Below are 26,838 nucleotides of genomic sequence, written 5' to 3' on the forward strand. Positions count from 1 at the left end.
GGGGGGGGGGGGGGGGGGGGGGGGGGGGGGGGGGGGGGGGCATTGTCCACATTATTAACTTGTAAATAATTTCAAAAAGAAACTATCGTTTCATCTATCATTAATATTTCACCCCGTTTGTTTTATCATTTGTCCTCTCTCTCTCCCATACGTACATATATATAGCATATATTATGGCCCCTATCTCCTAAGTATTTCAGTGTGTATTTCCTAAGAATAGGGATGTCCTTACGGCATCACAGTAAAGTTATCAACTGTAGTAAATTTAACATTGATACTTTAATTTGTCCATGTTCCCATTATGTCAGTTGGCCCAATAATGACCTTTATAGCATTTTATCTTCCCAGTACAGGCTTGAGTCTAGGGTCAGATATTGAACTTTCATTTTTCTGTAGTCTCATTTGATCTGGAATATTTCCTCCGTCCTTTTTTCTTTCACTTGGATTATTTATACTTTATTTTTAAAAGATAAAGGAAATTTGAACTCTTTATCCTTTGTTACATTCCCCTAGTGTGAGCAAAGAATGATTCCTTTATTTTCTATTCTTCATATGGTGTATTACATTAATTGATTTCCTGAATGTTAAACCAACTTTGCATTCCTGGGCTAAGTCCCACTCAATTATGGTATATAATCCTTTTTTTATGTTGCCAGATTGAGTTTGCTAGTATTTTGTTGAAGAATTCTGCATATGTGTTTAGAAGAGATGTTCTCAATAGTTTTATAATGCTGTTGTCATGTTTGCTTAACTGGCCTCATAAAATGAGTTGAGAAGTGCTCTTCCTCTACTCTTTGAAGGAGTTTGTGAAGAATTTTAAACATTTTTCTATAGATGTTTGGGTAGAATTCATTAGTGAAACCACTTGGGCATAGGCTTTTCTTTGACAATTGTTTACTAATTCAGTTTCTTGTTATATGGCTCTTAAGCTTTTCTATTTCTTTTTAAAGGTAGTTTTGATAATTTGTGGTTCTAACTAGTTGTCCATTTCATGCAGAGTTGTCCGATTTATTTGCAAGCCATTGTTCATAAAATTCCTTTATAACACCTTTTTTCCCCCTACAACATAGGTAGTAATGTCTCCTTTTATTCCTGATTTTACTACTTCATCCTTTCTGTTTTTATTTGGTCAGTGTAGCTAGAGGTTTGCCAATTTTGTTGATCTTTTCAGAGAACCAACTTTTGGTTTCATTGATTTTGTCTATTTTTCTATTCCTTCATTAATTTCCACTCTAATTTTTCTTCTGATTTGCTTTAATTATAGTTTGCTCTACTTGTATCCCATAAATTTTGGTATGTTTTCTTTTTCATTACCTCAAAGTATTTTCTGATTTTCCTTGTGATTGCTTCTTTGACCCAGATTCCTTTGTTTTAAAAAAATTGTTAAAGCGTCTAAGTATTTGAAAATCTAACTTAGGGTCTTAACTGTAGGAAATTGGAGAACAGGAATCTCTTGAACTGTCTTATTCTTTACATGATTTATCCTGTGTATCCTCTCTGTTCCCCATCCCCAAGATAAAAAATAATCTTCAGAGGAAACATTTTGAGGGAAGAGCAATCACAGGAGCAGCCAGCCATTGGGGTGTGTTGAGAAGGCTGGGGGATCCTGGTGAGCCACCCTGTTGGGTGTAGCTAATAGAATGAAGTAGTTTGGTAAGTTTTGACAAGAGTTAATAAATTACAGACTAAAGATGGTTAAGTGTCTGCCTTCAGCTCAGGTCATGATCCCAGGGTCCTGGGATCGAACCCCCCCACCCCCACCCCCTGCTCAGCGGGGAGTCTGCTTCTCCTTCTCCCCCTGCGTCTCCCCCTGCTTGTGCTCTCTCTGTGTCTCTCTCTCAAATGAATAAAATCTTAAAAGGAATAAATCTCTAGGGGTGCCTGTGTGGCTCAGTCATTAAGCATCTGCCTTCGGCTCAGGTCATGATCCCAGGGTTCGCGCATTAGGCTCCCTGCTCCGCGGGAGGCCTGCTTCTTCCTCTCCCGCTCCCCTCTGCTTGTGTTCCCTCTCTTGCTGTGTCTCTCTCTGTCAAATAAATAAAATCTTAAAAAAAAATAAATCTCTAAAAAAACAATAAGGTATAGAAGAAGCCTTAGAACCAATAAATAAACCAGGTTTAATCTCCATCCAGTATAGATGTTTTTATTCTAAAGATCTCTTGACAGATGGTCATCTAGTTTACACTCCCATTTCTAAGGTTAATATTTATATCTGCTTTAGATGAAATTATAGTGAGTTTATCTAGTTATGGAAAATCTGAGAAAAGTACCAGGGCAACAAAATTGGAATCTCAGATCATCTCAGCAGAATGTAACAGTAGATGGAATATAACAAGATGACCTTTTTTTAAAAAGAATACATTTACAGTCCTGACCAAGGTCGTCCCCCCTCCCGCCAAAAAAGGGGGCTCCAAAACTCTGTGCACAATGGGGTGGGGCAGGTGGGGAGGGAATTTTCCTAAGAGTGTACCTTAGAAAGTCTAAAGAGTTGATAGTGTGGTATGGATTCAAAAAAGTAGCTAATGATCTTAGACTGCATTTAGAAGAGCAAAAGATTCTTCATATGGTGTATTACATTACATGTCACACATTCCTCATATGTCATGTGAGGAAATCCTGAACAGTTCAGCTGTGAAAAAGATGAATTGGTGGGCATGCTAGCCACCTTCAAACATTTGAAGAATTGGCCTGTGAAAGAGAGTTTAGACTTGGGTTTGTTTTGTTTTTGGCCCCGCCCCAAGGATTGAAACCAATCTTTGGCAGAGTCCCTGTTTCATCAGGATTCTATGAGTGATAAAAAAATAATATTGGTAGATAACATTTCAGTATCGTAATGTTTATCATTTCATAGGGGAAATAGTGGGAAGCTGCTTTCAGAAGGCAGAGAAATCACACCAGATTAGAGAATCAAGAGTTCTTGGAAGAAGTAACCTTTGAAATGGACCTTTTGGGTTAGGTATTCTTTCTTTCCCTCTCTGTTATTTACTGTTTTTTTCTTGGTATAAAAAGTACTTAATGCTCATTATAGGAAATTTGCAAAAACTCAGAAGTTTAAAGAAGCAAAATGAAAAAAATCACAATCCAGTTAACCAGAGGTAGTCTGCAGTAGATTCTATAGCAAATAGGCAAAGTATGTGAAGTGATGAATAAGAAAGGGATAGTACCTAGAGTTGGGGGTGAAGGGAGCATGGAAATTGAAATTTGTTACTTGCTTTTTTTAATTAATTTTAAATTTTATTTAAAAAATCAGAACTGTTTAATTCTGTTATGTTATGTTAACATATGTTATTTCTAGGTATTTAAATTTTTTAAAAATCCCATGAATCTGAAGCACATACATAATACAGGTACATAGTTGAAAAATGAAATAGTTATATGAGGTTTATAATGAAGAACAGCATTCTCCTGTTACTACTGGATTTTCTAACCCTTTTCTCACAGGTTAACCTCTGAGTGCTTATATGTCTCTCTTGTTATTTAAGATCATATTTTCAAATAACTTGCCCTACTGTCTTTTGATATTTCAGTTTTAGGTATTATGTATGGTTTGCCTACTGTGACATATAAAGATGTAGTGCTCATTCTATCTTCTAATACCTCCCATCTTCCCAATGCAGTTTTATCTATTCATTAAAGTCCCTATTCAGTATTTTCACTATTATTGCTATGTAAATGTTGTGGTATATTATTACATTTACCTTCTTGCATAATCTTTTTTTCTGAAGTTAATTACCTCTTCAGTTCCTTAACTTTCATCAAATCTAGTTGAGTCTTGCCATATCTTCAGCTTCTCAATCTAATTTTCTTTTTTTAAAGATTTATTTATTTTATTTTTTAATTTTTTTTATTTCTCAGAGAGAGAGAGAGTAAGCACACATTGGGAGCGGCAGGCAGAGGGAGAAGCAGGCTCCCCACTGAGCAAGGAACCTGATGTGGGACTCCATCCCAGGACCCTGGGATCATGACCTGAGCTGAAGGCAGACGCTTAATCAGCTGAGCCACCCAGGCTCCCCTCAGTCTAATTTTCTACACATGGTTGTACTTCTCAAATCTCTAATTTCTTTTCTTTCTTTCTTTCTTTCTTTCTTTCTTTTTTTTTTTAAACCTGAAGACATCGGTCCTGGACTTTCAGTTGCCCTGCACTGATCTAGACTGTTGCTCTTTAGGCTTGCTCATTTTAGAGGGCCAGTCACCTGATTGTTGAGTTTTTCTAGATCAACACTCTCCAGTAGAACTTTCTGCCAGTGATAGTGCAGAAAAGGAACATTTCTATCTGATGCAGTATCCACTAACCACATATGGCTATTGAGCATTTGAAATGGGGCTAGTGTGACTGAGGAATTATATTTTAACTTTATTCAGTTCTAATATAAATGGCCATATGTGTAGCTAGTGGACACTACTAATTGGAAGCACAAATAAAGATGGTTTTATACTTAAGGGGATGGTTTCATACCGATTATACGGGAATGAAGAAAAAGGTTTAATGAAGAAAATTTAATGAAGAAAAAGGTTAGTAACCCTTATCTGATGAGATTTTTAAGAGCAGTATTTGGGACCACTATTAAGAATAGCTAGTATAAAAATCCCATGATTTAAAATTTGTTGTCACAATTTGAGACGCAATCATGTATTTTCATCAGAGTCTGTAAGTTCTATCAGTTATATGGCCATGTTTTTATTCTCTTTACAACTGAGTTTCAAATTTAAAGTAAATATGTTTAGGTAACTGATTATTATTGTAACATTTTAATATGTTTTAAAGAGCTGTAAAACCCTATATTGCCTCATAACATTCTTATTTTGTTTTATGAATTGTTTAATAAGAACCAACATATTTATACAACGCTCAGCGTATTTTATAATTAAAGAAAAAGCATTGTTTTATATTTGATTTTATAGGTAGCTACATCAAGCTGGGAGGCAGGCAGATCCAGAGGATATCATGAAGTTTCCAGGGCCTTCGGAAAACCAGAGATTGTCTTTCCTGTTGGAAAAGGCAATCTCTAGGGAAGCCCAGATGTGGAAGGTGAATGTGCCGAAAATGCCTACAAATCAGGTAATGATTTTTCTCGTCACTCTAGGTAGATGACTTCTTTTAGAAATAAGTGTACTGTCATAAAGTGGTATCTTGACACTGGATTGAAGAAATATATACCATTAAAGGATATGCTCTATTCTTTATTTGAGAAACCTCCCCTTGTTTTATTCTGAAATAGAACAAGAATGAATTTTTTGTTTTTGTTTGCTTGTTTTGTTATCTGAGTTATGGCTTTAGGAAGGTAGATATATTCTCTTTCTTTGTAGTCCAATACTAACAGTAGTAAGCTATCTTTATTTCTAAGATATAGTTAGCTAGGGAGGCTGAAATTAACTTTAGTAAACAAAAATTTGTTCTGTCTTTCTTGAATATTTATAAGGAGTTAAAGTAAGCTACTAAGGTAATGCTGGTGTTGGACATTTCTGGGGAAATAGCCAGCTTACCTCTCAATTACTGTTAGCTATATGCCTTTTCTTTTAGAAATTTTTATGCTTCTATCATATAATCCTATCTGTTATTTTTGACAAATAACTATAAAGTTTATGCACTCCCAAAGCTTATTGTATAAGCTCTTTTTATCCCTAATACCTAGCACTGTGCTTGGGATAAAGAATAGTGGCCAAGAAATTTTTGATTTTTGATTTGTAGGTGAATGAATAGCAAATATCTAAGTTCCTCCTTTGGTTTAGGTTAACCTTTGTTCATAGGTTATTGAAATCTATATGCATTTTCTACTAACCTACTTCTGTCATTCTTTCTCACAAGCTGAAGAAATATGTTTTGCATTTACTGTTACTTGTCATTTAACAGATTGAAAATAAGTTAACCTGGGTGAATATCTTTTAAGGTAGGAGCATTTACATATGATATCACATTTACTATCTTATTATATCCTTTGAAATAGGCAGTAGTCCCACTTTGCTCAAGACTTTAATAAGTAGTAGAGGTATAATTTGAACTTGATGTAGTTCTCTTTCCATTATACTTTGTTTTTCAGTTTTTGTTTTTGTGTGCTTGTGTGATATTTTAGATTACTTGGGGATTCAGTCATTCAATAAATGTTCATTAAGTATCTGCTACATTCTGAGCACTTCTAAGCATTGGGGATACATCAGTGAGAAAAAGAGAAATTCTTACCCTTATGTTCTGACATCCTGGTAAGCCTCAAAGCTTTAATACAGCTGGCTTTAGAACCATTTCTTTCTTCCTTCTGCTGTCTCCTTGAGTCAACATGTAACCAGTGATAATATTCTTTTACAACATGGTCTTTGAAGGTAATATTCTACCAAGATTATAGTATATTGCTATATTATCACTTAATCTGGCCTATTTCTGTAGGTGATTTAACAAGTATTATTGAGGTAATACCAGAGAACAGAACACTATTAGAACTTTGAAGAGGGAACTACTTAGGGATTTGCCTTTAGTGATATCAAGTAGAAGCCAAAGTTAATTCTTATAAAATGTGGGTGGGCTTGTTCTGATGGGGATAGGGGATAAGACTGGGATGAGAGTAAAGAGCTGTAGTAGCTCAAACCGCTTGCTGTAGTAACCCCTAAGGACGCTTGTCTGTTCTAGTTCTAATTTCTTTATTTTCTTCTGCCACTCTCAGGGAGTGGCTTTTCTGTTTCTCTTTCCACTATTGATTCTAACCATGATTTCCCTCCTGATTGATTCCTTGCAGAAAAGAAACACAGTCTTGTCGTTAAGCCATAAACATACTTTTCCAGCTTTTCTAATATTTTTTTAAGTGCTGGTAAAATGGAAAAATAAAATATTTTAAAGGTTTCTGTTATGCTTCTTTCCTTCAGTTTCCTTGTCTTTCTTTCTCTACCTCTGGATCATTCTCTCACAATTAATTCTCTTTTAATTTGCATCCCCAATCTTCAAGTTTAGGACAGAGTGGTCACACAAGATATATTATATACCTATCACTCCTCTTCTGTATGCGCCCACAGCACTCTTTACTTCTTTATGATAGCACACAATATTATAATTTCCTGATTATTTGATTGTGAGTTCCCTTGGGGTTGGGTTGTGTCATTTTTTGTTTACTGGCATATAATAGATTTCCAGTAAACATCTATAAAAATGAACATTATCATTTCTTTATAATTAGTCCAGGTTAGAGAAGTTCTTTTATATAATAATAGTACTTTCAAGTACACAATAATTTTGCTATATGAATTTGGGAGAAAAAATTGAAGACTCGTCAAAGTGACATGCACTTTCAGATATCCTCTATTTTGCTAAAGTGCTTTTGATATGCAAAGATAAAACTTTGCTTCAAGCTGTTCTAAGGAATCTTAAAGGCCATATAATTATGTGGTTTCTGAATACAGGATCCTGAGCCACTGGGCTGCTGAGAATCACCCAGGAGGCTTCTTACAGAGATTCCAGGCCTCATGCAGACCTGTTGGGCTTTTGTGGTAGCAATTGTGGAAATTTGTTTTATTAATATGCATTAGATTTGGGAGACACTGATTTACTCTAACCACACAGTAGGAAAGTTCTCCTTCTAACATCTCTGGTAAGTGATTCTCTGCTTTGGATACTTAGTCCATTCTACTGTGGGAAAACTGTAAATTATTGGAAAGATTTTCCTAAATTGAACCTGAAAACTGCTTCTTTCTAGTGGCTACTTATTAGTTCTGGTTTTGTACCCTGGAGCAATACAGAATAAATCTGTGTCTTATTTTAAATGGTAGCCCTTTATCTACTCAAAGATGTGGTAAGCCCACAAAGTCGTCCTCTCTTTTCCTGATTGAACATCCCTTGTTTTTTAACCATTATTTGACAAGATTTCTCTTTTACCACCCCAGATCTTCTTTTTCTAGATACACTCTTTTAGTGTGTTTCTTAAGCTGTGACATTTCATTTTAGTCATTAATGGACAATGAAGTGAAACTATTGCCTCACTTTATCTTGGCTTGATAATTTTGTTAAACTAGCCCTAAATTTCATTGTTTTGGCAGCAGTGTCATATCGGCTTACTGAACTTGTTTTTAAAATTTAAAACCTTGTTTTCTCTAGTTTTAAGCAAAGTTTCCTTTGTGCTAGATATACTTTTAGTTTTTGGCCTAGTTATGGTGTTATTTATTCTTATTAAAGTCAATTCTGACCATTTTTCTGGCTTTAAAATTATGATTGTTATATGTTGATTTTGTCATTCTTGTATAATCTGTGGATTTGGTAAATAAATAAATCTATTTATCCTGTAGGTTGGTTTCTCTTTCTTCTTTTCCTTAAACAGTTTATTGAAGTATAATGTACAGAAAAGTACACAGATCTTAAGTGTACAGCTGTAAAATACACCACTTTACTGGCACTGCAGAAGCCCCCTTCTGTCCTCTTGTAGTTACTACCACCTACTCCCCCACACCAAGAAAACACTGTCCTAATATAACAGATTAGTTTTTCCTGGTTTTGAATTTTATACATATATATGGAAACACAGAGTATGTACTGGCCTCTTGTTCAATATTTTTTTATGTAAGACTCATCTGTGTTACTTCATGTAGCCATAATTAATTTATTCTTATTGCCATGTATAATTCTTTGAGTTTACCTCTTTTGTTGATGGTTGTTAGTGTCATCTTGTGCATGTCTCAGTGAACATACGTGCATGTTTTTTTGAATATATTTTTAGGGATGGAATTGTTAGAACCTAGAATATGTGTATATCAGTTTTAGTAGATAACCACCAATTGTTACAAAGTTGTTATACCACTATTATGTCACATTTTTTGTGGGGTTTTTTGTTTTGTTTTGTTTTTACCCCTTCTAGCAGAGTATGAAAATCCTAAGTTGCTCTCCATCCTTGTCAGTCCTTGGTATTATCTTTTCATTTTAGTTATTCTGGTGAGTGTATTATAGTATCACATTGGGTTTAATCTGCTTTTCTTTAATAACTAATGAAGTTCAGCTTTTCATGTGTTTTGTGGCCATTAGATTTACTTTTTTGGTGAAATGTCTATTCAGATCTTTAATCTGGGTTTCTACTGAATTGTCTTTTTTGTTAATTGTTTTTTAAGAGTTCTCTCTTTTGCAGACTATGTATTACAGATGTCTTCAACTCTTTGTGTTGAACTTTGATCAGTAGAAGTTCTTTATTTTTAATGACCCAAGTTATCAAAATTTTTTTGCTTTTTTAAAGAAATGTTAATGTAATGAAGATATTCTCTTGCATTTTCTTCTGCAAAGTTGATTGTTTTACCCTTCACATTTAGATCTACATTCCAGTTGGGATTTTTGGGGGGACAGGGTATGGTGTGAAGTAGGAGTCCATCATTTTATTCCATATAGAGAACCAGCACCATTTATTAAAAAGACACTTTTCCCTACTTCCCTGCACTTTTGTTATAAATTAAGTGACTACTGTAGGCCTGTGAATATATTTGTGTGTCTCTTTCTTGCCTCTTTTCTTGTCATTGGTCCATTTGCTGCTCTTTAAATACCACACTGCCGTAATTATTATAGCATTATAGTAAGTGTTTGGTGGCATACATTTTGTTCTTTTTTTCAAGATTGTCTTGGCTATTCTTAGCCCTTCGCTCTTCCATATATATTTTAAAATATGCTTGTCAATTAAAAAAAAATGGGGATTATGAATCTGTCAATTTGGGGAGAATTGACATGCTTATAATAGGAGTCTTCCAATTCATGAATGTAGAATATTTCTCCATTTTGTTTAAAGTTGGTCTTCAATATCTTTTTTTTTTTTTTTTTTTTTTAAGATTTTATTTATTTATTTGAGAGAGGGAGAGGGACAAGCAGTCCCTCTGAGTTTGGAGCCCAATGTGGGGCTTGATTCCACAACCCTAAGATCATGACCTGAGCCGATATCAAGAGTCAGACACTTAACTGAGCCACCGAGGGGCCCTGGTCTTCAGTTTCATTTAATAATATTTGGTAGTTTAGGTTTATTCCTAGATACTTGAGTCTGGTTGAGGCTATTACAAATGGTATTTTAGATTTTTCTTTTCTGTTTTTTTTTTGATATGCTGTTTCTAGAAACTGGTATATGGAAATAAAATGGATTTTTATATATTGACTATACTAAATTCACTTCCAGAGTCTTTTGGATTTTCTGTATATTATACATAGACATGTTAACTGTGAATAATCATGGTTTTATTTCTTTCTATCCAGTTCTTAATACTTTTTATTTTTCTTGTTTTATAGAATTAGCTAGGGCCTCCAGAACCCCATTGAATATAAATGATGGTAGCAGGTGTCCTTGTCTCAGTTTTAGTTTGAGGGGAAAGTTTTCAGTATTTCACCATTAAGTATAATATTTGTTATATATTTCTTAGATCATCTTTATCAGATTAAGAAGATTATCTGCCTTAGTTTGTCAAGAGATTTTTTTATAAATAGGTGTTAAATATTTTTTACATCAGTGGATTTTGTTAACATTTTGCTTAGGATTTTTGCATTTATGTTTATGGGTGAGATTGGTTTGTAATGCGTTTTGTCAGGTTTTCATAATAAAGTATGCTGGCTTTGTAAAATGAATTAGGAAATGTTCCTGCTTTTTTAAAAGTACTCTCAGTTTGTTTGGGTTGTTATTTCTTTCTTAAGTGTAAGAAGGTTCCACTGGGAGCCTAGAGATTTATTTATGGGAAAATAATAATTCATTTTCTTTGGTAAATGTGAGACTAATCAGGTCTTCATTTATTTCAGTTTCAGTAAATTGTGTTTTTCAAGGAATTTATTTATTTCATCTAAATTGTCAAATTATTTCTGTAAAGTTATTTATGATACCTTTTTAACATCAAAAGGTTCATAGCGATGTTCCTTTTTTCATTTCCTTAGTTGGTGATTTGTGCTTTCTTTCCTTTTTTTTTTTTTTTTAAGATTTTATTTATTTATTTGACAGAGACAGAGAGAGATAGCGAGAGCAGGAACACAAGCAGGGAGAGTGGGAGAGGGAGAAGCAGGCTTCCTGCTGAGCAGGGAGCCCGATGTGGGACTCGATCCCAGGACCCTGGGATCATGACCTGAGCCGAAGGCAAGACGCTCAACGACTGAGCCACCTAGGCACCCTGTGCTTTCTTTCTTGATCCATCTTTCTAGAGGTTTGTCAGTTAGTCTTTTAGCTCTGTTGATTTTCCCTATTGCATGTTTGGTTTTTGTTTTGTTTTGTTTTTTTAAGATTTTATTTATTTATTTGAGACAGAGAGAATGAGAGGGAGGAGGGTTAGAGGGATAAGCAGACCCCCTGCCGAGCAGGGAGCCCGATGCGGGACTCGTTCCCGGGACTCCAGGATCATGACCTGAGCCGAAGGCAGTCGCTTAACCAACTGAGCCACCCAGGCGCCCCTCATGTTTGGTTTTTTTAAGTTTTGTTCTTATTTTAATTATCTGCTTCTGTTTACTTTGTGTAATTTGCTTTTTTTTTATTTTGAGTTAGATGCTTAAATAATTGATTTTCCACTTGTTCTTGTATCTTTTTTTTTTAACTTTTTTTTTTTTAAGATTTTATTTATTTATTTATTTGAGAGAGAGAGAGAGAGTGAGAGAGAGAGCGCAAGAGGGGGTAGGGTTAGAGGGAGAACCAGACTCCCCGCCAAGCAGGGAGCCCCATGTGGGACTCGATCCCGGGACTCCGGGATCATGACCTGAGCCGAAGGCAGTCGCTTAACCGACTGAGCCACCCAGGCGCCCTTGTATCTTATTTTTTTAAAGATTTTATTTGAGAGAGCACAAATGGGGGTGGTAGAGGCGGGAAGAGGCAGAGGGAAAGGGAGGAGAAGCAGATTCCCTGCTGAGCAGGGAGCCCGATGCGGGGCTCTATCCCAGGACCCTGGGATCATGACCTGAGCCGAAGGCAGGTGCTTAACCGAATGAGCCACCCAGGCGCCCCTGTTCTTATATTTAAATATATACATTTAAAACTAAGTTTTCCTCAAAGCATAGTTATCCAACCATGTCTGATTTGTTGTTGAATCCACATATTGGGTTCTTAATTTCAGTTACTATATTTTTCAGTTCTAGTATTTCCTTTTAGATTTTTTTAATAGGTATCATTTCTCTACTGAAATTCTTCATCTTTTCATCTCTTCCTACTTTTCCTCTATTGTATATTAAGTCCTTTTCTGATAATTCAAAGTTCTAGGTCTTTTTGTTGCTTCCCTTTCTTTTTTCTCTTGGTTTTTGGTCACTTAGTTCTATTGTCATGCCTGGTTAATATTTTTAATAGGTTAATTTTAATTTCAATATAGTTAACTTACAGTATTATATTAGATTCGGGTACATAATATAGTGATTCAACAATTCTATTCATTACTCACTGCTCATCATGATAAGTGTACTCTTAATCCCCTTCACCTATTTCACCCATCCCCCCACCAGCCTCCCCCCAGTGATCATCAGTTCTCTATAATTAAGAGTCTGTTTCTTGGTTTGTGTCCAATTTTTTCCCCCTTTGTTTGTTTGTTTTGTTTCTTAAATTCCATGTATGCGTGAAATCATATGGTATATGTCTTCCTCTGACTGACTTATTTTGCTTAGCATTATACTATCTAGCATGCCCAGTAATTTTTAATTGAATGCTGAACACTATGAAAAATTGTAAAGGTTCTAGACGTTATGTTGCTGAAGAAGGGTTCAGTCTTCCTTTGGTAGCAACTGTGTAGGAGATTAATCACTTTATTTTATTTATTTATTTTTTAATTTTATTTATTTATTTGACAGAGAGAGAGAGAACACAAGCAGGGGAAGCAGCAGAAGGAGAGGGAGAAACAGGCTGTCCACTAAGCAGGGAGCCCAATGTGGGGCTCGATCCCAGGACACCCTGGGATCATGACCTGAGCTGAAGGCAGATGCTCAACTGACTGAGCCACCCAGGTGCCCTGGAGATGAATCACTTTAACCCAGTGAGAGATGATGCTGGTGGGAGTCTGGGCTGCGGTTGGGTATGGCTTCATCTGCCTCGGTGTGCCCCATCTCCTAGAGTGTAGTCAAGGATTCCACCTGAGAACTTGGGAGGGTGCTGAAGGGTGCTGAACTCCTTCTTGCTTTTCAGAGGCTTTTGCTTAGCTTCTTACATCCCTGTCCTTCCCTCCTTCAGAACTTCATTCAGAAAATTTCATTCCAAAATTACGGGGAAAATCAGCCAAGTGTCACATTCAGTTCTCTGACCCTTCCTTTCCCCACTTGGCTCCTTAAGTCTCCAAATTTTGTCTCTAGCCCTATAAAAGTCTCACAGCTCTGTAGGTTTCTTTGCCCTTACTCTCAGCCTCTTGCCATACTCAAGAGGATGGGCAAATGCCCTGAAGGAAAAGCTACTACAGAATATTGACGACTCCTCATTACAGGTTTCCCCCAGTATTGGAAAGTAGAGCATTCCTGTGAAAACTTTGGTAAGCTGAAATGGTGTAAAGCAAAGAAGCAGTTACCATTAATTTATAAGGGAAATTTTTTGAGTGTTCCCAGACCCTCTCTTTGGCTTTTCTGCTATCTGAGGACACATCTTGCTAACACATGGGCAAAATAAATCAAGATAAAGCCCTGGTGCTCACAGACACAGTTCAAAGCTTGATGGCTGAGGTGCTGGTTGTGGTTTGGGGGAAGGAGATGGGTAGTACCAGTTTGCTGCTCTGGGTATGCCACTGTCTCTGTAACAGCTTGCTGCAAAACGAATGCTGAATGCTATTTTTACTTTTTGGCTTTTTTCGTAAAAGTGAAAATCTTTGGACTTTTTCAGGTACTAAGGTAGGTTTTTAGTAAAAGCTAAGTGACGTAACATGTACTTTTGAAATTGGGGGATACTTGTACCTCTTTTCCAGAATCTTGGTTCTGCAAAGCCTGGTTGTCCTAGCAGTTTTGATGACTTCAAAACAAGTGGTGGTGGTGGTTGTGGTTAATAGCTTTTCTGGTTCTCAGCTGGAGTGTAGGTTGCTACCTACTCTATCACAGCCAAAAGCAGAAATGTAATTTTTTTAAAATGTTGAACTTTACAGGTGTGACAAGAGAGGCTGTGGGAGCACAGGAAGGTACTTAGCCCAACTAGAGTTATTAGGAAAAATGTGGTGAGGAGTGACCATTGAAATAACTCTTGAAGGATAAATAATACGGTAGGTAAAAGGGGGGGGTGTGTACCGGCCAGAGGGAACAGTATGAACAGAGAAGTGATGTAATAAAATAGCATAGCAGGAACAAGGAAGCACCATAAATACAAGTACTGCTCTTACAGTATGAATTTTAAGGCAGAAAATGATGGAAGGTGAGTGAGGCTAGAGAGGTAGGTCATGCGGATTTGTACGCCACACCTGGGGGCTTGTACTTACTCTTTTAGGTAATGGTGAGCCTTTTAGAGTTTAAAGCTAGAGAGGATTTGTATTTTAATGATCAGAATAGTGGCATGTGGAATACAAAACCCTGTGTTTTACCAGATTGAATCAATCCATTCTAAATTCTCTTGAGGATTAGTTAGTTGTTCAACTTACTGACCTGGCTTAACCCTATTTGAGGAATCCATGTAAAAGAAAACAGATCCCTTGCCCAGGAAGTACTTTCTAGGGTGGGCAGGCAGTTCTGCTTTCCTTTCTTGCTCCCGTCCTTCCTTCTGAATTGGATCACTTAGACACAGAACTTCATTTTTGTAATGCTATCCCGATAAAATTACTGTTTAGTACATGTTTGAATTGATTTGAAAAAGTGATCTTCGTATGACTTCCCTAAGAGTGAGTCTTAAATTATTAACTTTTGTGGGGTTTTTTTCTTGCTGCTGTTGTTGTTATTAGTTTTGACTAGTGATGATAATACTAGCCATGCAGGAATGCTTTCTTGACCCTATTCCCATATTTCAATATAAGGTATAAAGTCCAAAGATTTGTCGTGATCTCTTTCATAACTAGTTGTATTATAATTGGTTTAAAATAATTATTTGTATGTAGTATTTTGTAAATTTGTTTTTTTCTGGCATCATTAGAGCATCAGGCATTTTTAGAAGTGGGAAAGAACAAAACTAGTATTTGAGTGCCTTTTGCATTCTATGTGCTTTCTAAAAGTTGGCTCATTTAGTTATAACCATGATATGGAAATCTCTATGTAACTGTGTTCCCTATGCTACGTACTATTATAGCACATTATGTCCAACTTTTGTGGCACTTCTTACAATTATATGTTTGTCATTTGTTTAATGTCAGACACCAAATAGGCACATTGTATATAATTTGTCATTTAGGGATCTTTTTCTCCTCCATCCCCACTGTATGGATCTCTGAGCTGAAGGTAGAATTAATGGTGTTTTTGTTCCTCATTACTACTCTGGATCATTGTTTTTTCACCTCCTTCAAGCCTCCCCAGTTTCATCAGATTCTGTCACCATCTGTTTCTCCTTGTGTGAATGTATTTCCTTATCATTGATTTGTTTGGATGGATGGCTTAACATTACTTTTTTTTTAAAGATTATGTATTTGTTTGAGAGAGAGCACACAAGCTGGCAGAGGGGCAGAGGGAGAGGGAGAAACAGGCTTCCCGCTGAGCAGGGAGCCCGATGCGGGGCTCGATCCCAGGACCCCGGGATCATGACCTGGGCCGAAGGCAGACGCTTAACCGACTGAGCCACCCAGTCGCCTTCTCTTTGTGTGAACGTATTTCCTTATCATTGATTTGTTTGGATGGATGGCTTTTAACATTACTTTTCTGTTTGTTTTGGCATTTTAGATAAAAGCTCGTCTTGGTAGGAATTTAGTTTCTCTTGAATGCTTAACTCTCTTCATTTAGAAATATTGTGACTGCCTTCACTTTGTTCCCAGGGACCTTTAGGAGCCCCCAGTCCAGAACTAGATCTTAAGGTAGCAGCTCAGGGCTCTATGGAAAATGATTTATTATTGAACCAATGACCATGCTAATAGCTCTTTGACTCAAGGCCTAGTTGTCAGTTTGTGTCTGCTTCCTCTCACTTTTCTTGAGAAGCCACAGCTCCAGATGATGTTTTGCCACCTTTTTCAGACTCTTTTTGTGAGAGAGAGAATTCAGCTCCTGGCTCTAATAGCCTAACTCCAGTTTCCTCTGTCATGTTGGACAATAGTCTCTGCAGGACATATATTCCCTTGCTACTCCGTGCACCCAGAACTTGTCAAGCCCACAGCTTCAGTTTGTGAACTGCCTATGTTTTTTTTCGATCAATGGAATTACACCACTGATTCTCAGAGTATTCCATTTCTAGCAGTCTTTTTCACCCACCTTGATTTTATTTGCAAGTCAGAAGAGATTGACAATAAGTTATTTCCTCCACGTTGACATTATTCCTATGCTTTAAAGTTCACAGGCTTGAGGTGCCTGGGTGGCTCAGATGGTTGAGCGTCTGCCTTCGGCTCAGATCCTGATCCCAGGGTCCTGGGATTGAGCCCCACATCGGGCTCCTGGCTCGGCAGGGAGCCTGCTTCTCCCTCTCCCTCTCCCTCTCCCTCTGTCTCGCCCCTACTCATGCTCTCTCTCTCTCTCTCTGTGTCTCAAATGAATAAATAAAATCTTTAAAAAAAAAAAGTTCACAGCCTTAAAAAAACATAGCTCTTTTCCATGTCTTTAACATGATCATATCCTCTCCTCAATTTTTACCTTTTAAGAAACAAGTTTCTTGCTATCTCCTATGAGAAGCTTTCATTCTACTTCCATATGGGACCAAGTGCCCTTCCAGTGTATTCCCTTAGCACCCTGTGCATACCTCTCTTTTACACTAAACATAGTTGATTGACATTTTCTGATTGCCTCGCTATGAGACTTTAAGTTTAGAAGTTTAAACAGGGAGCTTTTTTTTATTCATCATTATCCCAGGACCTATCGTATGAGGCACCCTGAATATTATTAATATGTTATTAATATATTATTAATATGAACTGAATTAAATGTTTTGATTGTTCATAGTTTTAACACCAGCTTGGTGGTGAGATGTAAATGTGAGAGGTTGTAAACCATTTTTATCTCAATTTCTTGTCTGTATTTCTTGTGCAGTAGTCTAGGATCGGTCTTTATTTGACAAAAGGAATTGACTAGAAGGTGGATATATGGCAGTTAACCTTCTGAAATACCAGTTATAACTGAGTTTAGCTAGATGTAAAAATGTGTGATTAGTTGGTTTGGCCAACACTAAGAAACCCTTTACTATGTTGTGCCAAAATGAAAAGTGACACAGGAATTGGGAACAAAATGAGAAATTAGCTTGCCAATGCCATGGCAGAGATTATAATGAGCACTGAGTCACATATTTCTCACAACACTAAAGAAAGCCAAGAGGAAGAAGAGAAGAAATTCCAACTGAAATATCTGTTTGAGGAGATACATTATTAAGATATACAGCCCACCCTGCTTTCATGGCTCTTAATGTATCTCTCTGTGATACAGGAATTAATTTCATAAAATTGACCTAGAGTAATCAGGAAAGAGGTTTAAGCTATGGTCTCTCTACTTTCTAAGGAATGAGATAAATAATATATTTTAAAGGATTTCCATCTAAAATGGTTGTAATTACAAAGATGCAGTGCTTGGATTAAACCTTTACTTGTCTGGAACCCTCACTTATTGAAAATACTTTTTTCCACTAATCACAGAGTCATTTCTTTACTCTATTGTGTTTACCTGGTTGAAGTAGTTCTCATGGATCTGTTTCATTTATTATAAGTAGATTATTATTAGGTTTCTTTTATTTTGTATTTTTTTTAATAGTGCCTACAAAACTCAAGAGTAAAGATAGCTAAGTCATTATTGCATTAGAGTGTGTAGCTTCTAAAAATTAAGCCTGTACTCAGCAGTTTAAAATAATATGTAGGAAGCAATAATGTCATATGTTTGTATAATAATCTCTCCATTAGTAAATTAGTTCATGTGAATTTCCCCTTCAGTATTCTTCCATGATCTTTAAATGTATAATTCACCTATTGTCCCTGATATCTTTAATTTATTCCTGTTGACTTTAGATTTGTTTTTAATGGGCTGTCATTCTATTACCATATTCCATTTACATTTCCTAAGATGGTTTAATGGCTATTTGCTGCCTTAGAAAGAAATTCACTATATTTTCTTATTCTCTAGAACTGGGAAACTTAATTCCAAAACTACTGTCAGTTGATAATAGTGTTACCTAACCTTTAAAGTGTTATATTCTCTGGACACCTTTGTTTAATTAAAATATAGGTATATGGTGAGATGACACTGTGAAGATTTTATTTAATAAACAATGAGAATATTGGATGTTGATAAATTGCTATGACCAGTACATAATGTTTTATCTTTGTACATCTTAAGTTTGATAGATTTTGAGTAAACTTAAAAACATTTTTAACATATAAATGTATTCCATAGCATTTGCTAGTCTTTTAAAAGAGAATTCATTCTCGATAACTTGGAACCTCACTTGTTCTTTTTTATTTTTATTTTATCTTTTAATTGTTCCCTTGTAGAATGTTTCTCCATCCCAGAGAGATGAAGTGATTCAGTGGCTGGCCAAACTCAAGTACCAATTCAACCTTTACCCAGAAACATTTGCTCTGGCTAGCAGTCTTTTGGACAGGTTTTTAGCTACTGTAAAGGTAAATATTTTAGGATACACTTAAACACAGCCTCTTGTTTGATGGTGTATATACTAAACCAGGGGCAATTAGTAAATATTCTAGAAAGTGACAAGGAGTGAACAACCTTCTTGGACATGATCTATGTCCCTATAAGAAGGCATGATGTTTTCCATTATTGCTGTAAATTTTTAGAAATGTTTTGAATTGTATTCTGTAATTTTATTTTTGCTACCAGTATTCATAATATATACTTAACCTATGAAGTTTTTGATTTCCTGATTTTAATACAAACAGTGTATCATCAGCAGAATGTGTCGTCATCTTTTAACACGTTGGTGTACTAGATGTTATTGGTGAACTAGACTAGAAAAGTATAAGCCTATTACACATTTTTTTCTGTCACTACTTAGTTATTGACTATACTGTGTTGTGTTTTGAAAATATATAAATACTTTCCAGAGGCATGCATTTGGAATATAATAAGATGAACTGAGCATAAAATAAGTTTGGTATATTTTTGTTGAATGATAGTGTATAAAAATACATGAATAAATTTTATATTGTCTCTGTTGGTATAATATATCATTGGTTATATTATGTGAAATTGGTCATAGTAGGCCCTCAATGGATTTAAATCAGAAAGTTAGCATTTATTTAATGGCAAGGCATGAAAAAGTAGAAAAGCAATTCATTTGTTGTCATTTGTATGCCTAGGAATATGTAAGCTGGGGGAACTGTGAATTCAATGCTAAGGATACTGTACTCTTTGTTATTAAGTATGAAAAATAGAAGTCAAAGAATTATGGAGTGGAAGAATTTGGATGGCCACTCAGTTATCTTTTATGTTTCACACTTGTACTCTTAAGAGACTTAAAGAACCCTTAATTATAATGATACTAATTGCCTGAAATTTAGGTTCTCTGACATATCTACTTTTATTTCACTATCAAGGCCCCCCCTCCCATCCTCCGACTCTAGCTAAACGCCTTTTCACAGAGAAGGATGAGTTTAAGCTTAGTGTCCTTTCTTGGTTTTTATGTTCTTCACAAACTATTAATGACCTTAGTGTAGCTTCTGTCATAGAAAAAATTCTTACCTTATTATTAAACATTTTAAGCAGATTTGGGGAAGTTTCTGGATCAGTTAGAGAATTGCCAAGTATTCCATTTTTTTCATATTTCTTATTTAATGGGTCCTGTCATGTTACTAGCCTAAAATTCTCTTACTTAGATGGTTAATCTGTATTGAAACAATTAACCTAAAATGTAGTCGAAGTTTAAATAAAGGTACTTAAAGCAGACCATACAAGGCTGCAGCAGTGAATAGAGCCTCAATCCTAGCTGTGCAGAAGAAAGTGCTATGTAGCTCTTTAAAAGTATGGACCCTGAGCCCTGTCCCAGAGCTACTGAATCTGAATCCCTAGTTGGTAAGATCTGGATGTCTGTATTTAAAGAAGCAAAAACAACTGCACAAATGACTCTGGTGTACATCCAGGAATTAGAACTACTCTTTGTTGAAAAAAAAAAAAAATCATACTTGCTCTTGGGATTATTTTTACTATGAAATTGATTGGTGCCCTTGATTTAGGAGTTGCAGTGCCTACCTTCAGTTGTTAACTGTTGGGCTCTTCTTTGTAGTGAACTCTGATTACCTCAAGGATTTGACCTGTTGTATACTTGGGGAAATAAGGGATCCTGGAAAACTGTCTTAGCTACAAGATATGCCTTCACTTCCTATATCACTTGTGTGGTGTCCCTTCTGAGACATAATAGATAGACATCGTATTTTTGGAAGTGCTTTCTAAATCATAATGTCTGATTAATATTAATGATTAAATACAAATATTGATATTATTGAACCAGCTTTTATTTTTCATATAGGCAGAGGACTAGAAGGTTCCTAGACAGTATGCCACTTACACTGAGGCAGTGGTCACTGGTGTGTTTTTTAAATAAGTTACTTAATCAAGGCCACATCAGGTCATCAGAAGGTTTCCCTAATTTCACAGGAATGTAATATTTAAGTATAAAATAAATATCAAAACAGGTTTTCTTCGTGTTATGTAACTTATCTCTGTATCATTCAATGTAATTGGAGTTAATTGTTCTGGTTATTTAAAACTGGATTCTGATGCTGGGTTTGGCAAACCCTTATTCTAACAGTGAGGTAGAAAGTAGTCCTACCTTATCTTAGATAAGGAAAACAGGCAAATTCAAGCCTTCCTATGCATGTCAAACCGTTTAGAAAGTTTTTTCCTCCTACTAATTGATGATGAATTTAAGAGCCTTTCTTTCTCACCATGGAACTTGAATATATACTTGTTTTTGTGAACACTTAATTAGAAAATTTCTACTCCCCCGCTAACACCCTATAGTTTTTTTAAAGCATCTGGAATAGGTTTATAGTCTTTTTTATTTTATATTGCCTCTTTCTCTTTAATTCCCCTAACATCTAGTATGGTAGTATTACTGATATGACAGATAAAGAGAGTAAAACTAGCTTACAAAATACACACATGTATAAATAGATTTTTAATTTTTGGAATTTTATTTATTAAGTAAATTGTCTTCTAAGAGTAAATTCTTCTCTGCTAGATAGATATTTAACTTTGGCTAACTAGCATTGGTTCAACTTTTAACTATATAATATCTTAGTATTTTCATAAAATATAATTATGGCTAGGGTTGTGAAGTTAAAAGTTAGCCCTGGTCTTAGAAAGCAATAGGTGGGAATCAGATTAATTATTCCTTAGAATTTTGTGCATACTTGTCTGACGTGCATATCTAGTTTTTAAAAATAAACTCTTTTAACTTTCTAAAAACCACTGATGTTGCTTTTTTCCCTCTTCAAAATTATAGGCCCATCCAAAATACTTGAGTTGTATTGCAATCAGCTGTTTTTTCCTAGCTGCCAAGACTGTTGAGGAGGATGAGGTAAATATTCTCCTTTAAAAATTAGTTATGTCTCTTTCTTGAAAATTTCTCTCCATTTATTAACTTGCTTTCTGTTTACCAGAACAAAAACTGAAAATTAGTTTATTTTTGTTCTCTCCTCTTTACTCTGCCCCGTTCCGCTTTGTTTTGGACAGAGAATTCCAGTACTGAAGGTGTTGGCAAGAGACAGTTTCTGTGGATGTTCTTCATCTGAAATTCTGAGGATGGAGAGGATTATACTGGATAAGTTGAATTGGGATCTTCACACAGCTACACCATTGGATTTTCTTCACATTGTAAATACACCTAATGTCTCTTAGTTTTCTTAGTTTTCTATGGGAATATGTAGTCTTAGTAACTTAGGAAAGTAGAGTGCCCACTCATTTGTTGTGACTTTTAGAAAAAGAAAAATTAGAAATTAGGATATTATCCTATGTCAGATTTCATGAAGCTAAAATTACAAACTTAAGAAATTGAGTAATACCTGAGGTCACATCAATTTCTGTATATAATTTACCTAAAACTTTACGTAAAACTAGTATGATGTTCTTGTGGTTTTTTTCAGTTCCATGCCATTGCAGTGTCAACTAGGCCTCAGTTACTTTTCAGTTTGCCCAAACTGAGCCCCTCTCAACATTTGGCAGTCCTTACCAAGCAACTCCTTCACTGTATGGCCTGCAACCAACTTCTACAATTCAAAGGATCCATGCTTGCTCTGGCCATGGTTAGTTTGGAAATGGAGAAACTTATTCCTGATTGGCTTCCTCTTACAATTGAACTGCTTCAGAAAGCACAGGTAGGTGTCAGTCAAAGTAAGTGTCCATTTTAAGTTCATCTCTTACTGGGATACGTAAATGATTATAAAACTGAGAGACAGTCTAATCTTGTAATGGCAAACCACTTTGAAGAGGAGACAAGAGTAAAGTAATATACATTTTAAACTTATGAGCTAGGTGAACTTTTTTCTCTTATAAAGCTTAGATAGTATTTTCTTGCTTCTTTTCAACCCTTCTTCTAGGTTACTTAAAATCTTTTTTTTAAGAATCTTGAAAAATTAGTAAGATTCTCTATAATACATTGTCCTTTTGTTTTGTATGTAGAACCTTCCTAGCTACATTTGTAGGTTTCATCATAGTACTTCTTTCTATATTTCTACTTATTTTGTAAAAGATAAATTAAAAACAAATGGCAAGAATTTGCTTTTTAGACAAGCAGATAATTTATTGTTGGCTAGAAAGTGAAGTATTTGTACTAGACTTTGGCAAGTAGAAGCCATCTTTCTGAAAGAGGTTTTGTCCTGGTAGTTCCTATTATTGCCTAAGATTTTTCCATCACTTCTCTCTGCAAATTGGCATAAAATGTTATAGGCCAGTTAAATTTTTTATCCATTATCTATATAAAATGCAGGAGTTTGAATGGAGAAAATTCTCATTCAAATGGAAAGTTAGTAAAGGTGCTGCTATATGTTAGCAACTACTTTGGATAAGCTTATTGGTTCTATTCATGTCACCAAATAGAATTTAAAAGTTTACATCTGCTGCAGACCATACCCTTCTGCCAAATGAGTCCATAAAAGACTTACAGATCTACTTTCCCTTTATATGTCCCTGTTTGTTCTTATTTGATGAAGTTATTCTGATTTATGTTATCGGATTTTATTTAGAGAAAAGATTTAAATTCTGAGCTTAAGTAATTACATCTTATAATAAAAAAGAGCTGCAGTTATCGAACTTACAAAACTTAGAATACTATAAAAGAAAAACAGAACAATACTTGAATTTGGTGTGTTATATGTCATAGATATGAACTGTAAAAGTTAGCAGACATGTAAGTACCTCAGTACTGCCTCTCAGCTCTGAGAATTTCAGACCCTAGTCTGTGAGAAGGATTGAGGGTCTTTTCATAAAAACGTTGATGATCAGAGCAATATATTAGCTAGAGGCCCATTCCTCTTCTGTGTTCTTTGTTCCACTGGTTTTAGCGTGGCTCGGCTTGCTCTACATCCCCGGGACAGGCATAGGATGTTGGTGGTAACACAGGCTGTTTCTCCTTTACAAGGGAGACATTTTCTTTTAATAGCATATCTTAGATTGTTATAATTGAGAAGGATTTCCATTGAAATAAATGCTATAGTGGAAATAATTCTAGGAGATAGTTGCTGTTTAGTGAGGATTTTTAGAAATTATCATAAACCACCATATAACAATAGTGTGGCACAGGAAATTTACTTTCCTACCTACAGTGTTGTTAAGTGAAATTGAATGTTAATCATTTACATTAGACTGTGAAGTGGGAGAATATGGATATTAATAGAAAACCTCTGCATTTCGTTTTCCATTTTTTTTATTGGAACAACGGACATGTTTAAATGCTCTGACTTGGTCTCTGTGCCTATTCCCAAAGCCAGTACAGAGAAAATTTGCTATATGAAGTGTTACTGTCACAAAGAAAGGACAGACTTTGAAGCATAAATAATAAGACTGTTGTAAATAGAATTTGTATTCTGTAGCTTTGAGAGCTTGTTCTCCACTAAAAAAATACTAGAGGATATGCTTATTCTCTTTCATGAGTCTTCTGGTGTTTTGGTGCTGTAAGAAGAATGTTCATTGAAATTTGTTCCCTTCTTATTGAAGGACTATTACAGACTTAGAATTTGAAGGAATCTTCTTAGAAATCATTTCATTCAACTCCTTTATTTTAAACCTGCAGTTCAGGGGACTTGGGACTTTATCAGAGACAACCAGGACTGCTTAGTAGAGAACCAGTGCTTTCCCATATACACCTTAAAGATTTAGTTTGGTGGTTTTCAGAGTTTCTTTTAGAACTAGAATCCTTCCCTTGACTCCAGCAAAATCTTGTACACACACAATCCCAGAATATAAAGTTAGAAAAGTAATACTTTCTAATATGTATTTGGGGCAGAGACCTGTTGGGTGCAGTCTTAATCCACATGGCCTCTTCCCTTTTGCAAGCTGTTTGGACGTAGTTTGGAAACCAGTGTTCAGTTCTCTTATACGAATAGTTATGGTCCACAAACATTTATTGAAAAATCTATGATCTAGGCACTGGTGAGTACAGTGATTGTAAAAAATGAAAAAAGGCCTCTGCCCCATATGGTATTCTAATTATAATGGAGAAGAGAGTTAAAAACAACACCACAGACTTTGGGACTTGGTCTTAACAGTTCTCTAAAACCAACTGGGACTGATAGCCAATATATGTGGCCCAAACCTGATGGATCCTGAGTCTTTAAGGCTCAGTGATGTCTCTGCTGTAAGTTCACCTGTGTTTAGGTGGGAATACCAGGTCTAATATCTTGTAGTTAGATGTGTAATAAGGCCATCAAATATTCCTCCTGGATTCTCGGTTCTAGTACAGGAAATTTTTGCAACGTATTGGTGAGATCATGCCAGAATTACTTCTGCCATGTTTGCCCGTGTCCTTGTTTGAGAGGACTACCAGTGTCCATCAGAGACGTGCCATGTTGTAAGGGGGCCGCTCTCACTGGCTCTGCCTTTGTTCGCTCGGGACTGCAGACCAAGTACAGCGAGGGTTCCTGGTTTGAAAGGCAAGCCTTCCTCCTAGTCGCCTACCCCTGTTCTCTTAGCTCCCATGCTAACTGTTGGTCACCTTTCTGGAATGGCTCCCCTCTTTCTCTTATCCCTTCTTTTCTTGCTTGACATCTGTAGCTATACTCACATCTTTCTCTTTCTGACTAATGTGACCCACCTTGAGAATCTCAGGATATTAACTCTACTGACTGAGTGTGGTCATTTCCCTAGTCCCTAGCTAGACAGTCGTCAGAGCAGATGTTCTTGGCCGTGGTGTAGTTTAAAACTAGAGTGGAGACTTAGAGAAGCAGGCCTTCCCCACCAGGGTCTCCCAGTTCTTGAGGGTGCCTCAGGTCAGACTGCTGCAGCAGGTATTTTCAGTGCTTCGTGCTGCTTGCCTTACCTGGGGCCATCTGAACCTGTCATGTATGTCCTCTCCTGTGCCCCCTTCATCAGTAACCCATCTGCATGTCTGCCCTGCAGACTTCCCGTGCTTCCTGTTCCGCCTTCCTTGGTGAGCTGCATTACAGTGGTGTTTGTTTTTCTAAACCAATAATGGTAACCATTATTTGAAATTTGAGAAGATAGTCATAAAAAGTAACAATAAATGTCCTCTGAACATCCCGCAATTAGAATGAGTTCGTTTTAAATCTTTTGATAACAGTTTCGTTAGAGGACTTTTGTCTGGTGTCTGAAGTTGTAGTAATTCCAGTTGAGGTGCTTGTTCTGTTTCCTCCACTGGATCTCAACAAGGGTCACACTCGATTTGTTTACTTAGAACAAATTCAGGTAGTAGATTAGAAGGAATTTCTTTTGATGTGTTATTTTGGACCAAAGACTTAGTTGGATGGAAATAGAGTTCATATAGATGGTGTTGGTTTGATAATGTCTTTCTTGCCCTGTCATTTTCTAAACTAGAGTTGACTCTTCAACAGCACGGGTTTGAACTGCACCGCAGTACACGACTGCAAATGTGTTTTCTCTTCCTTATGGTTTCCTTAATAACATTTTCTTTTCTCTAGCTTTATTGTAAGTATATAATACATACAACATACAAAATATGTGTTAATTGACTGTTACTGGTTATTAATGAAGTTTTTGGGGAGTTGAAAATGAGATGCAGATTTCCGACTGTGGGAGTTGGCACCCCTAAATGCCCCGTGTTGTTAGGATCAGCTGTATAACTTCCTGTTAACTTTTTGCACAGAGAAAGATTATAGTGGCATAGTCTTCCTTTTACTTGAAATGTATGTCTTTTTTCAAACCAGTACCATCTGTGTGAACTCGACTTTGTAGAATTCTGCTGTGGCATTATGCCCAGTGACCAAGGCATTAGAATATCACAATATTCTAATATTTTACTTTTCTAGGCCCCCAAGTATTAGTCATTTGCTAAGGAACAGTTTGTTAGAGTAGGTACTTTTCAGAAATAATTTTTATACTCTAGCCTTTTTTTCGCTTCCCAATTTCGGTCTTTCACTTCTCTGACCTCCCTTTTACAAGCTTCTTGAAGTATTGACAAGGGTACCTATCTCCTGAAAGAGCTTTAAAGCCCTGTCCCTCTTCTGTGTTTTTTGTTTCCTTGTTTTTAGCATGGCTCAGCTTGTTCTGCATCCCTGGGACATGATAAGCCCTCGCCTACAGTTGTAAGCTTAATAGTTGGGGACTATCTTTAAGTATTATGAATTCTTTTAAGGGAAGAAAAGAAATTCTAAGACTAGCTAGTAGTATTTTACCCTTAGGGTGTTACCTAGTGTCTTTCAAACAAGGAAAAAAATTAGTGAACCAAATGG

General features: G+C 36.1%; 2 protein-coding genes across 6 annotated transcripts in view; one reads left to right on the plus strand and one right to left on the minus strand.

Annotated features, from left to right (window-relative positions):
- The window catches only part of SEPTIN11 (septin 11), a 143,027-nt gene that overhangs the window by 19,102 nt on the left and 97,087 nt on the right, over positions 1 to 26,838 (minus strand). The window lies entirely within an intron of this gene.
- CCNI (cyclin I) overlaps positions 1 to 26,838 on the plus strand; it is a 33,453-nt gene that overhangs the window by 3,512 nt on the left and 3,103 nt on the right. The window contains exons 1-6 of one of the 4 annotated variants that reach the window (XM_035004732.1): positions 4,017 to 4,035; positions 4,903 to 5,059; positions 18,451 to 18,579; positions 21,420 to 21,494; positions 21,650 to 21,790; positions 22,060 to 22,290. In XM_035004732.1, the coding sequence (XP_034860623.1) occupies positions 4,946 to 5,059; positions 18,451 to 18,579; positions 21,420 to 21,494; positions 21,650 to 21,790; positions 22,060 to 22,290 (690 nt within the window). In that variant the 5' untranslated portion in view covers positions 4,017 to 4,035; positions 4,903 to 4,945. Of the gene's footprint in view, positions 1 to 4,016; positions 4,036 to 4,900; positions 5,060 to 18,450; positions 18,580 to 21,419; positions 21,495 to 21,649; positions 21,791 to 22,059; positions 22,291 to 26,838 lie in introns of those variants that run through there. The other 3 variants (XM_035004730.1, XM_035004731.1, XM_035004733.1) reach the window with 3 other exon arrangements.

This window comes from Mirounga leonina, unplaced genomic scaffold (genome assembly GCF_011800145.1).
Source record: "Mirounga leonina isolate KUSES-001 unplaced genomic scaffold, KU_Mleo_1.0 Mir_129, whole genome shotgun sequence".
NCBI classification, from domain to species: Eukaryota; Metazoa; Chordata; class Mammalia; order Carnivora; family Phocidae; genus Mirounga; species Mirounga leonina.